This window comes from Scomber scombrus, chromosome 4 (assembly GCF_963691925.1).
Source record: "Scomber scombrus chromosome 4, fScoSco1.1, whole genome shotgun sequence".
In the NCBI taxonomy this organism is placed as follows: Eukaryota; Metazoa; Chordata; class Actinopteri; order Scombriformes; family Scombridae; genus Scomber; species Scomber scombrus.
The window spans coordinates 23942210-23956675 of NC_084973.1; the positions used below are offsets into that span (position 1 = coordinate 23942210).

Below are 14466 nucleotides of genomic sequence, written 5' to 3' on the forward strand. Positions count from 1 at the left end.
GTGACTGCTTCCTGGCAGGGGCTTTGCATTCAGCTCTTGTCCTTGGCCTGTCTCAAACCCTCCATTCAACAGTGCTCACAAATATTTAATTAATACTGTCGTATCCAATCCACCACTTGATAAGGATCAAATTCAAGTGGCAAAGCAGTGATGTTTTAACACTGAAGTTCACACCACGAGATTCTATTGTTCAGGATAAACAACTTCACATATCTGTTTTTTTATTATTTTTTACTGAGAATTGTGGGGCTGATGAAGCATTCATCTTGTCTGGAGATAAATATTTTATTCATTTTAAGAGATAATGTAAAGGGATGGGCTTTTGAAACAAACCGATTCATCTACTGCAGATTTTTTTATTGTCTGTTCAGCCTAAAGATTTGAATTCTCCTAAAGTTTGTTTAAAGTTCAAGGAAGACCGAAACAACTCTCTTTCCAGTCTTTTCGAACTTACAAAGGCTGTGGAAACAAAAGCTTTCTGCTCTCTTAGATCTTGACTTTCTTGTATCAGCATACAGTACTGACTGTGTTTGTGTGTGTATGTTAGGCTGGGATGGCTGGGGATGCACAGACAACTCGGAGGCCTATTCCTACAGTTTCCAGCTCCTCTCGACCCTGTTGCTCTGTCTCAGTAACCTGATGTTCGTCCCGCCAGTGGCCATAGCAATCAGAAGCCACTACCTGCTGGAAGCTTCAGTCTATATCTTCACCATGTTCTTCTCCACTGTGAGTGACTGCCACAAAATCAAAGTGGTGCCTACTATCCTTTAAAATATATCTGGGTGTTACACCAGCATAAACTATTGGGTTATGTGCAGCTGCTCATTTTTTCTCATGAGACCTCAGAAACAACATTTTTTCATTACTGAAATTATCATTATTGTAGTAGAAAGAAATATGCTCATCATGATAAGCACAGCTCTTCCTTTAACTCTAAATGCATGTTAGTGAGTTAAAAGTACCCTGTGGACTTTTTGACCACTGGAGCAGCTGTGGAGCAATGTTTTTACGAGTATATCTCTGTTTTGTTTGTATCAAGTATGCACACAAGGACTCACGTGAATGTGAGGCGGGTGAATATACATTCTGCCGCTGGTGTCACATTATTCTGCAGATTTACAGTCCATTGCTGTAAAGTACAAAGAAACATAGCAATGGACAAACAAAGACAAAGGAGAAGAAGACTGCGATGTAGCAATCATGGATGTAAACATTGGACAATCTAACGTATTTGGCCTGGCAAATATATAAAGTATAAAGAATTCAGCTCAAATATTTTATGAGGACGGAAGAAGGAAAGATTTGGTTAAATGTGACCTGACCAATATTTAGAGGAGTAAAATAAGTACTTTCTTTGGACTGCCCTAGCCAGCAATACATGTTTTAAAAGATACTGAAAAGGTGACTCACAAGCCAAGCGTCTAGTGTTTGTTTAGTTGTGGTTGAAAATAATCACTGTGTTTTTCAAAAAGACATCTATTAACTAGTAATTTAAGCATGTAAAAGCACAAGATGTTTTCAGAGAAATGTGAGAACAGACTGTTTTCGTAAGATATGGATTAAAATAGAATATCCAATTGGGGCTGCATTCAACCCAAACCAGAGAGACCTTTTACTTTGTCTGGAAATAGTTGGGCTAAACAAGAGGTTCTTGACTTTCTTTGTACCCCACAGCCCTATCAGAAGAACCCAAGTACCTGTCATGCCACAAATGTGTTGATTTAAAATTAGAATATGTTAATTAACACAATTCATTATTTTAAAGTAGATATTGTTCAAATATGTTTTTTTCATGCAACTGAACTGTCAGATCTGTTTATGTTGGTTTGGTCAGGTCTGCGTTGGTATACTATCACTTGAAGTGGTTGAACCTGGACTTTTCCACCATTTATCCATTATTTTTGGCAAAGTATTTTAACTATTAAAATGTATTTTGTACATATAGACATTATAATAGATATTATAACCATTATTTACCATTATAAAAATGTATTACCATTATTTTAAGCAAACTTCTCTGCTGGCTTGCTAACTAGTTTTCATGTATATTTAATCACAACATGTAGTTTCAGATTTTTGGATGGGAATCACAACCAGAACAGATCCAGCTGGTCAAATAATAGTTGGATGTTGGGAGAGAAAAAAACTCACCAAGCGTCCATTTATTAGAAAAGAGTGCATTTTCTACTTTCAAAGGATTTGTTTTAATTTCCCCGAACCCATTTTATTAGCAGCTATGCTATGTTATTTTCCTGAGACATCATCTGGTTGGTCTAATTACTGCCATTTCTCTTTTTCCTGGCAGTTCTACCATGCATGTGACCAGCCAGGCATTGTGGTCTTTTGCATAATGGAGTATGATGTCCTGCAGTTCTGCGACTTCCTTGGGTCACTCATGTCAGTGTGGGTCACTGTCATCGCTATGGCCAGGCTAAAGTCCATCATCAAACAGGTAGGTTTGTTCTGTAATAAAATACAGGTATAGTGATTGGAATGACAATAGACTATTTTAGTACAAGTATAGTTTGTAAAAGAGCAGTCAGAGCAGGTAATGTTTGACCTCATTTTTTAAATGAAAATCCATTTAGTTTTTACTTTAATAAAATGTGTAAGCTTGTATTTTGGATGTACGCTACAGTATGTGTTCGGCATTAAATACATTTAAGTCATGACAAAGTGTAGACGGTGTGAGCAAGCAGATCATTTTCACTTGCATACAGGTCAGTAGAACTTCAAAATCAAAATTTTTAGATAAATTGTTAAACATAGATGAATAAAAAAAGCTCAAAACCTGAGTGTCACATTTGTGCTCCCTCAATTAGTATGCAGAACAGCTCATGCCACTTGTGCTGACCTGAATCAATCGCACTGTGTGACGTAAAAACAATACCACCTGTCCCAACAGCACTGTTAACAATACAGACCAACGTACACATTATTTACACTAATTGTTGTGACTGAATCCAAATAGAAAATGTACTCTATTGTACTGCCAACTCTTAAGTTGTGAAAATATCAAAAAATAATTTTACCACAGCATTTAAACTACCTGCTGCTGTTTAATCATCAGCTGACAGAGATTTAACATCATACCTACCACCTCATATAACAGTAGGACAGCAAAGCCAAGAGGAGTACAGCCAATGTCACAACCTTTACAGTAATCCTGCTCACCCTCAAATTGGCCTGGTTATCTCTCCAACCAGGAACAACGCCAGAGCAACACCAGATTTATTTGAGCCAGTCAACAAAATTTCACATTCATAGGACTGGAACCAGACATCCTTTGACCATAATGCATATCTCCTGTCGTGTGGTGCAGCCTGGCAGCACCTAAACTGAGAGCTCCATGTTTGTGGCTGACAACTTGAGATAAACAAACAAGCAAAGAGCAAGCAAATTAGAGGACGGAGAAGGTGAGCTGTAGAGCTATGAAGGAGAGCTATAAATGAGTAGTGCATATGCCTAAATTATTAGTCCTAAATTGAACGATCAGCGTGGTAGAATCAGTGATGCGTGGTGCTAAATTCTCTGGTTGTTGACATATTGCGGTGGATAACATTAAACACTAACAGGTGCACCTTCTCCCTGGGTCATTCCCTGGCTGCTCACCAAGATGGAGCAGTCACAGGGAATGTGTGTGTGTGTGTGTGTGTGTGTGTGTGTGTGTGTGTGTGTGTGTGTGTGTGTGTGTGTGTGTGTGTGTGTGTGTGTGTGTGTGTGTGTGTGTGTGTGTGTGTGTGTGTTCGTGTCCATAAATGAGACAGAGCGAGGGGAGGGTGAGAGGAGGGGGAGAAGAGGGAGGGAGGGAGAGTGTACGAACATCTGCTGTCCTCTAGAGTTTTCATTTTTGCTGAGCGCTGCAGTACACAGTCACTAATCAAATCGCACATGTCAGGACTGGCAAGTGGAACTGTGTGCGTTTGTGTACTAGAGAGAGACAGTGTGTGTGTGTGTGTGTGTGTGTGTGTATGTGTGTGTGTGTGTGTGTGTGTTTGTTTGTTTGTGTTTGTTTGTTTGTTTGTTTGTTTGTTTATGTCCATGACCAAAGCAGCAGCAGAGGGTGAAGGACCCAGGAGCACCTGATACTGTGTATACTGTATGACTTTTTGACTTTCAAAGGTCTAAAAGTTTACACAAATATGTTAGCAAAATATCTGCAAGGACATTTTATGGGTCACATACAGTAAGGGAAGAGCTTCAATCGTAACTGGCTGAAGGTTATTGTGTCCAAATCAGCTTAAAGGATAACAAGATACACTTTATTACAACTTAAGTCTTTGTAGTTGTGGCTCTATTTTCTGTTGGTTATGATTACATTGCACTCACTAAAGTAATTCCTTAGACCCACGCACGGTAGCTTGTGACCATTTGTGCATGAGTATAGATAGATAGAATAGAATATTCTTTATTGTCCCATAGGAGAAATTTGTCATGGACTCAAAGTGCTTAGTGCATAGTAGTAGCTGCCCTTACAGACAATAAATACGCATAAAATACATATAACAGCTAAAGACATACACGTAGGCTACATACACACTCATGACACATCCAATGAAAGATTAAAGCAAAATTTAAAAAAAACAGAACACCAAGTGATTGCACACTTCCCAGGCCTCAGCATACAGATCTATTTAAAATGTTGATGGAGGTGGGTACAAAAGAGTATTTAAAACGGTTCAGTTTGCATTTTGGGATTCTGTACCTTCTGCCAGAAGGCAAGAGTTCGTGTTGCGTTTGAAGGATGTGGGACGGGTCCGACAATACCTTCTGCGCCTGCCTGAGTACAGACTGCTCATGATTGGACTGAAGGGAGAGCTTTTCAGTCCTCCCCATCACTTTCATAGCAGTCTGTACCAGGCGCTGCAACTTAGATTTGGACTGTGTGGAGAGATTGCCGAACCACGCCGTCATCCCATACCTGATGACACTCTCCATCACTGCCTGATAAAATAAAAACATGATGTTCTGGCTTACACCAAACACCCTCAGTCTGCGTAAAAAATACAGCTTTTACTGTAAACGGGAACATACATGGTCTACGTGATCACTCCAGCTTAAGAGGTTATCCAGGTGGATACCCAGATTCCTGTAAGATGTGACCTGTTTGATCTGTTTTGACCTGTGTATGGACAGTGGCGTATGAACCCCCACTGACCGAGGGTCAAACACCATCTCCTCAGTTTTTTTGATGTTAATGATGAGGTAGTTCTCGTCACACCACTGAACAAATGTATTAACCTCCGTGAAGTACAATGACGGGTCTGGGTTCTGGTGAAGCAGGCTGAGAATGGCAGTGTCGTCAGAACATTTAAAAAACAGCTTGCCCAGGAGACTATTGGTGCAGTCGTTTGTGTAAAGGGTGAACAGACGACTGCACCAATAGTCTCCCGGGGAACCTGTTTTTTAACACAGGTTGCCCGGTATGTGTGGGAATGGGTGAATAGGCGGCAAAAAAAACTATAAATGCTTTGGACAAAAGCACCATATAGCACAAAACAATGTGTGTGCACATAATTACACTAAGTGCAATAAGTCAAACTTGAACCAAAAAGTTTGTCTGGGTCTCCTTTGTTTCCTCTTCCATCTATGTTTGGCTAACCTGGTACGTTAAAAAAAAAAATTTGATTGTGAGTCCTTTTCCCATCAGACTTAATTATCCTTAAAATCAATATAATATTTATCCTTTATTAGAGGAGGTTGTGTTTGGATAGAAATGTACCAAAGAATTATTGTACATTTTATAAATCCATCATTCTTAGAGATGGACAATAATTTGTGGTGCTACAATATTGTTATTAATTTTGATATGATTAAACAAATATAAAAAAAATAGTGTAATAGATAAACAAAGGGTCCAACAAATAAGCAAGCTGACAAACAATCTACAGTGAAAATAGGCAGTTTTAACAGACACCTTGATGTTGGTTTAAATGCAGAGCAGACTAACCAATCACAGGGAAGAAGAATATTAAAGGCAGGCCAGTCATATAAGTAGAGCTTTGCGGAGAGCCTCAGAGCAGAAAGCTGTGAAAGTGCATTCGATAATGCAGGTTTCACATGATGTTTCAATATTAATAATTTACACCTGTTAATGTGGTGAAGAAAATCTAAAGTCTTATATGTAGTGAAAGACCATGAGAATCAGTTAAAAGCTTTCAAAGTTTGTAAGGGGGCCTTTGTGCTTAGTTGCTCTGCGCCATACAGTACACTGTTCACAAAAGTCAAGATTAAACATACATGCTCAAATTATATTTAATTATTTAAGGCCCCTTTACACTGTGTGATTTTGGACTGTCTGAGACTACAGTAAAGTTTACAGTCTTGAGAGAAACGTGGTAAAATCTTTGGTGGTCAATCCAAAATCTAGATTGTACTGTAAGACATGTCCAATGACTGAGGTTTGGCGACCAAAGACAGCTGTATTTTTAAAACATCAAAGCAGTGCGGATGGATGACACAAGCTCATGATCTTTGATTTTTTCTTCTATTAACAGCATATCGCTATGATTCACCATACATTTAGGCACAATCTGACATGCTTCAAACGAATATACAGTCTGACACAGATTGCCAATACACAATTTTATTATAGGTGTCTCGCACAACGTGACAAGCAATAAACTTACATGATGGTTGTTGTTGTACAGTCTACAGAAGCCTTTAGTGTCCCTTGTGAGGCGGTTTATTGCAACATTGACGTTAGACTTGTTGTAATCCACACATACACAAACGCAGTATAGGTCTATATTATGTTGATAAGCATGAAAAAATATACAGCAGATAAAAATAGGCTACCTACATGAATTTGTACAACCTCGTCCGTCACAATGACAGATAATGATTCATTACAGCACAACCCCCTGCCTGTGAGCAGCCATGCATTCATGCCTACAGATAGTACATGTATACATGCATGTTTGGGTGCTACACTTTTATCCAGCGGTGCAGTATGACTGATGACTATTGCTGCACAGAGTCCTCGGGCTGCACCACACTGCTGCTCTCCTCCTTGCTCTGTGCCAATTAGTCCTGTTCTGCAGGCAGGTCATCCCCTCCATGCCTGAAAATCCCCAATTTCTCCTCATGTTCCCTACCAAACAGAAGAATGCAGACCCCAGGCATCCTGGGCAGGCTGAAGTTTTCCCAAAGCAAATATAGCACACATTATTGATTTTTTTCCCTACTCAATGTATCTCTTTTATATCCTGTGGCTTTATGTCAAATTGTGAGCTTGACAAAAAAAGTTAAACTGGTATTATTTATAGAATGGGCCCTTTATTGTTAGTGTTTTGTTATCTCTGCTAGGCGTGAGCCTGGAGGGGATCATGCATTTGGTCCTGTGTGTCTGTGTGTGTGTATCTGTCCACAGTTAATCTTGCATACTACTGGACCATCAGCCTATATTTTTTGTGGACATTAATGTCTGTATGCTCAAGGACCACTCGTAGTTGCGGTGATACACAGTTTTTGAAAACCCTATTTTATGACGCCATTGACTGCTCTGTTTTATATCGCCATTGACTGCTGACTCCTCACTCCTTTTAACCGACCTGTAGGGCCCACAAGTGATCAACAACTGCTTCAGTGTGGACTCTTGTTTCCTCTAGGGACAACCAATCATGCCTTGTTGCCACGTTAGATCAATCAGTGCCAATTTTCTGTACCTTGAGATCAGGCTGTGTTGTGAATTCAAATAAATATTAATAAGATTCTCTCTGAGCTTATACTTTTGTCCTTTACGCAGTCCTTGCCATTTTACAATACGTGTTACGACATAGCAAAAGACATTTCTAGCAATCAGACAAGGCTAACCTTGTCTGTTGTAGGTCACATTTTGGCCTTTCTCGTGGTTAAAAAACTGACATCCAGAGAAAAGTTCAGTCTCATCTTGAATTTGGGAATCTGGAGATTCATTTCATACCTGATATGTTGTGATCCACTAAAGTTAGACATGATACGAGATGAATAAATCCCTGTTTCTGTTATCTTCGCTGCCATCTTCACTGTACACACCTGTCAGAGATCTGCAAGCTACTAACTGATCTGTACCCTTCCAGTTTTCATTGTTATAAGGTGGCTCTCACTCACAGAGAGGAAATTCAGTTTATGTTTTATTACCATAAAATAGATTTCAGCGTCTAAAGTGATGTTTTCAAATATCTTATTTTTGCCATTTTTGTTTGTAATTTTTGCTTGAAAAATGACTAAAAAGATTCAACAAACATCATGCTTATTTTTTTTACTGATATACTATTTGATGAATTTACTAATCCATTTCAGCTGTAATGTCAATCTGTAAGCCTGAGTGGAGATCATCAGCACTTTGAAATACCAATTTTGATTTTAACAGAGCTCAATAGACACACTTATTTTCTGTGATGACATCTTTCTCACTGATGTATGATGCTTGTGTGATGATTGCATGATGTTTTTCTTTTACCTTTCTTAACACGGATTTGCATGCCATCAGTAAAAGTCAGGCTGGCATTATTTTATATTTTTCTTATTGTCACCAAATCACGTGAAAAGACAGAGCAACAGTGCATTAAACCATTTCTCATACTTGTTGATTTCCCTGCCCTGTTTGTGGAACCAGTTGGTTCCTACTGAAAACAGCTCACAAATATATAGTTTTATCTTTTAAGGCTATATAGGCTATATTACTTTAAACAGCTGGGCACTGTTGTAAGGAGTGTATTTGTGGGAGACTATTGTTATTCCCAACAAATGCACTAGGGAGTACATGTTGGTGCACTAGGGAATATTGGTGCACTAGGGAGTATTTACACAGTAAACTACACTGCCTATGATCTTGGTAATGACGGAACATGTCACCCATTGCAACGGTGCAGCTCACTGAGGTGTTTTTGGACAAAAACGCAAGGTCTATGACACATAGTGTTAAGAAATAGGCTGCATCAGGCTTTAGCTACACAGAAAATACTTGTCTGTAGAATCAATTCACTGTTGGTTTTGATCTTTTCATGGTATTTGTTGACAATTAGAAATATTTGGAAAATTTTCAGCACTAACCATTTCTATCCATGGTTTTCCCAGTTCAATTGTACTTCCTGTACTATTCATTTTTCACATAACCTACCTCACTGAACTGGCTTGCACCCACAACAATATTTTCCTCAGTAAGACACATTTCTCTTTTACTGCCTCTTCGATCTTTTTGTGCAGACCTGTATGATGGCACCAGCTGAGCTTGTTGAGAAAGAAAACAGAACACAGGTGCAGAACAGAAAAGATAATGAAAGCACAGTCCACATACTCTTTGTGGTTTAATAATCATTACGAAGGCATTTGTGACATAACTACAAAGCTTTTTCTAAAATTTCAATTTTGACAGACCCAAACCAGTATTTTCTTTTACTCCAAAAGCAAAGATGTGCTGTTTCTTGACAGTACATCTTCTTGTTTACTGGAGTTAGTACAAGGCTAACAATCTTTAGAAAGAAACATTATTGATCTATGTGGTTTTTCTCAAGGTGCTGTATCTGCTGGGGGCCATGTCTCTGTCCATGGCTTTGCAGCTGGACCGTCACGGTCTGTGGAACCTGCTGGGACCCAGTCTGTTTGCTCTTGGCATCATGGCGGTGGCATGGGTAAGAACAATTCATATATTTACTCCACAGCAATAGCACTGTAATCTTTATCTAAAAGAAGGGTTGTTCCATAATGAGTTTACTTGCATTTGAAAACAGCAGCCCCTGAAATTAGAAATTAGAAATCAATCACCTCTGAATACTGTATTTTAAAGGTATTAGGCTGGATTATTTCTCCTCCAAAAATCTTACATGCAGTCTAAAAAAAACTCTAAAACTGCTCAACAGGGGCTATTTTTTACACAAGATACAATATAATTATTTTTAATACATAATGTGTGTTTGACATTCATGGACAAGCTTGTTGAAACATGCGGATGAAGAGTGTCAGAGCCGTCACTCTATTGTTCCTCATGTCACTAAGTGTAAAAGAACTTAATCCGTCATTTAGGCTAACATAGGGCTGGAACATGTGCATGGCTAAAAACAGTGGGTTTCTGACCAATGAAGCTATTGTACATTAGCATGGAAGGGGCTTTAAAAGTTTTGCAGCCTGCGGGTATTAGTCATGGGTTGTAGTTCCATTATAAGTCAGCTTGTACTTTCACTGACTCTTCTCCGAGTCATAATGTGCTCCCTGAACTGAGAAGATAAAAAATAATAGTCTTTCAGGCAAGGTTCTAGAAAGAAAAAAAAGCCTTTAAAACCAAACCTCTGACATGAGTGTGAAAACATGGTTTGTGGCTTCCTTGGAGAAAGCTTTGCGTTGAATAAAGTGTGGGAGTTGTAGCTCTCAGAGTTTTCTTTCTGTGAACTGACGAATCTTACAGAAACTGTGGAAGATGAAGTACTGTTTAATTCCACCATGTAAACCCTTCAGCTTTAGCGCCAACGGTAGGAGACAGTATATTTTACCATAGATGAGACTCTTTTCTTCTGAGATTAACAACAGTCCTTCAGAATTCAAAAACGGTGCTACTGTTTCATTCAAATGAATCTTTTTGGAGATTTACATAAAGTCATTGGCTTCCACTATTTGGCTGGTTTTCTTTAGGCTTTGGAGCTTTTGCAATTCAATTATAGATGGTTTGTTGATATATGTTATTGGAAAGATATAAAATGCAGATATCATGGTTTGGTATACTGTGACAATATCTACAGAATGGAAAAGGAAGTAGATCCACACTTATTCAGCGCAATGTCAAAATGATGAAACAGAGAAGAATAATCTCTGATCATCCCATGGCAATAAACCACATGCTGACAGGCTGCAGTTATAACTTTTCCCTAAAAAGCCACTTGGATCAAGTGATAATGTTGCAGTTTTTTAAAGACAAACCTGGGCTTGCGCTTTGATTACGCGAAATTTCATTATTTATCAGCTATTCAGTAGCGTGTGTCTGCATTTCAGCATTCCCTCCTCAACGCTGCACTTCTGAATTTGAACGCTGCACATTTTCTACAAGGGCCCTTTCATTTCAACTTGTCATGTTTCTGCAAAGCCTGGCATTCTGGATGTTCCCAGACACAACTGAATTAGATCAGTCAAGCGGAGGGCATAGAGCGTCTGCTGCTTTGCAGGGATGTCGAGCACAGTAAGAGGAAGGGGAGAAGTTCAGATCTGTCATTGCCAAATATCCCTAATTCCTCAGACTAAATGAGGTCCCAGACTTATGCACGAAAAGACCATCTGAAATTGTTTGTCTTCACCAGACAAATGTGCAGTTCCAAAGGCACTGAAGCAATAAAAACACAGTTCATGTTTTCCTTCACTTGGCTTCACATACTGTAGATTATTAATCCTTAACCTAAAGTGTATACAGCATAATCATTTAATCAGAACCATTTCCCTGCTAGAATGCATGTAATTATTTTTGTCATTCATTAATTGGCTTACATTTCCCTTGACGATGTAGGGATTCTTTATTTTAATGTTTTGGGAAGAAAATATAATGCAAGCAATCAGCGTTTGTGAACCGATGAAAATAGTGAATGAATGCGATAATCAAGAACTCTCTAAATGCTGTTTAGAGAGAAATTCAGTGTCCAAGTCTGTCTGTACTGCACTTGCAGAAAGAATGAGTAATTTGTCAGACATCATAGCCAGTTACTATCAAACAACACAAAATATATTATATTTAGTGGAAGCTAAAGCAGTGACTGGCCAATCACAGACGAGCAATTTATCAGTCGATTATGATGATTGTGATGGACTTTATGTTGGAGTAGTGGAAATGAATACAAATTCGAATCGATAAAACCAATGTAGATTTATGAAGTGTCCCTTCCCCCTGTTCCTCAAATCAAAGTTAACTGCCTGACTCTCTCCCTCACTGAAGTCCCATTGGCCCCACTTTGGACTGACTCCTCCTCTGTGCTCCCCCACTCTAACATCCTGTTTTTAATGTGAAATATGCACATTAAATTAAGAAAGCAAGATAAGAAGACTGGCCTTTTAGATTCAGTTCTAAAACAAAATAAACCAGAATGCTTTGGCTTATGGGGTCTCTTAGTTGCTGAATAATTTTCTAGAAAATAATAGATTTGTATCCTTCATTTCACAGGAAGGTTTCCTTTTTTCCCCTTTTCTTTTGTTACCGATGACAGAAAATTATTGCAGTGTTTTAGTTAAACTCGACCCTTTTCTACCAATTAGTAGTGTAGGCTTTAGTAAGTGATTTTTACTCAGTAGTCAGCCAAAATATTAAGTTTGTCTTCCTGCATGTTTGTGCTATACATTACAAGCCAGAAAATCAATGAATATGGATTTTAATTATATATAAATATTGACACAGCTTATCAGACTGATCTCAGGAAGAAGTTTCTCTAGGTTTAAAGAACTTTGCAGTTCCTGTAAATTTCAATCAAATGTAACTTTTCCATTTTTTCTCTGTAGTAAGTAAATAATGTCCTGGCTCTTGGTTACAAACTTAGATGATTTATTAATATCATCATTGTTATAGCATTAATTCATTAATGCATCAATTTTACATTACCAAAGTGTGTTTTTTCTTTTCAGAAAACCTTACAGGAAACAACAATAGAGCCCTAACGATAAATCAGCTCCACTGGTATACAAGATGCATTTAAAGGACCAGTGTATAGAATTCAGTGGCATCTAGCAGAACAGACTTGGCAGAAATGGAATATAATATTTTCATCGTGTGTTTTCATCAATGTAAAATCACCTGAAAATAAGAGTTGTTATGTTTCTGTTAGCTTAGAATGAGCCCTTTATATTTACGTAGAGAGCAGGTCCTCTTCCATGGAGCCTGCCATGTTGCACTGCCATTTTTCTACAGTAGCCCAGAGCAGACATGCCATCAGTGGCTGTAGAGAGGGCCTTTCTTATTTCCGTGAGGTTCACAGGCAATGTAGCTTCTCCTACACATTTGGAGGGGGGGAGGGGTATTCAATACTAGATGTCACTAAATCCTACACACTGGTCCTTTGAGTAACAAGATATGGTAGTACAGATATATATGTCTTATGTATGTATAAGATAAACAATATTTCTATTAACATAGTTTGTCCACAAGAGAGCACTGACAGGAACATACTTCAACTGTAAATAGTTTGATGTGTGACCTACATATTAGCTAGGATAATCATTTGACTTGGAATCTGCACCTGGTTTAACTGGGTGGAGCCTATATACGTATATATATATATATATATATATATATATATATATATATATATATATATATATATATATACCTTTTTGGGAGCATCTATGTAGTGTGCAGGCAATTTTTGTCTTGAATTTAAATGTCTCACTCGGTATGATACATTTTTGACAAGAACTGAATTCTTTCAAAAACAAATATTAAGGGCACCTCATCAAAAATATTTGTTCATGTTATGTGTTTATAGCTTCAAAAACCCACTATTGGTCTGACTGTAAACCACCAACCATCTAAGATGAAACTAGTGGGTGCGTAAAACAAAGCATAATAACAGAAAAGGCTTGAACTAAATTTTGATATTCTAAACCTTTGAACAAAAAGGCCTAAATGATGAAGCTGAAAACATTGTTTTATGTGTCTGTTGGCCTGTCAGACGGTGCGCACCATCCGTCGGCGGCGTTGCTACCCACCCACCTGGAAACGCTGGGTGTTCTTCCTCTTCCCGGGTACTATGATCGCCACATCTGCTGTGGCCCTCTACGCCTTCGTAGAGACAGAGGAGAACTACTTCTACATCCACAGCATCTGGCACATGCTGATCGCGGGGAGTGTGGGCTTTCTTCTTCCGCCTCGAGCCAAGCCTGACGCCAAGGTGACCCCGCTGAAGCGCAGGCGAGGCTGCGGCTATCAGCTGTGCGTGAATGAGCATGAGGAGCTGGGCCTGGTGGACCCGGCCATCATCTCCATCAACAGCATCTGTACCAGCTGATGAACTCCCATGCTCTCAGCCTTCTACCTTAGAGACACTTCATTGCCTTCTTTTACTTGGGAAATTCACACACGGGAAAATAAGCCACAGAACTTGAAAAAGCAATGTAAATACTTTAATGCAGATGTGACACATTGGATTTCTTTTTCTGTTGTTATTGTCATGGTAATTACTATCAATACAACTGTAATTATTATAATTATATAGTTAAAGTTGTTCTGATGAATTGTGGGTGTACAGTGACACACTGGTGTTTGTGAATATGTATTTAAAGTCAAAGCTGAAACGCTGCTGCTATCTGACAGTGACTGTAAAACTGCTTCTGTTGGTTATTTATTGGTGGTCCTGTAAACAGGCCAGTTATATTACTGTTGGGGTACAGATAGGGGGGAGATAAAGGCGGAGGGGGGCATTTATCAAGGGCACGGCTTTTTTTGAAATTCTTTTGGAATATATCTTTTGCACTGAGACACAAAAATGTTATTCTGTACATTTTTATAACACTATAAACTAC

The 14466-nt window shown here is 38.6% G+C and overlaps 1 protein-coding gene across 1 annotated transcript in view; it reads left to right on the forward strand.

Annotated features, from left to right (window-relative positions):
- tmem8b (transmembrane protein 8B) overlaps positions 1 to 13952 on the forward strand; it is a 39796-nt gene extending 25844 nt beyond the window's left edge. The window contains exons 10-13 of the mRNA XM_062417896.1: positions 548 to 726; positions 2306 to 2452; positions 9498 to 9614; positions 13617 to 13952. Of these exons, the coding sequence (XP_062273880.1) occupies positions 548 to 726; positions 2306 to 2452; positions 9498 to 9614; positions 13617 to 13952 (779 nt within the window). The remainder of the gene's footprint in view (positions 1 to 547; positions 727 to 2305; positions 2453 to 9497; positions 9615 to 13616) is intronic.
- The last annotated feature ends 514 nt before the right edge of the window (positions 13953 to 14466 follow it).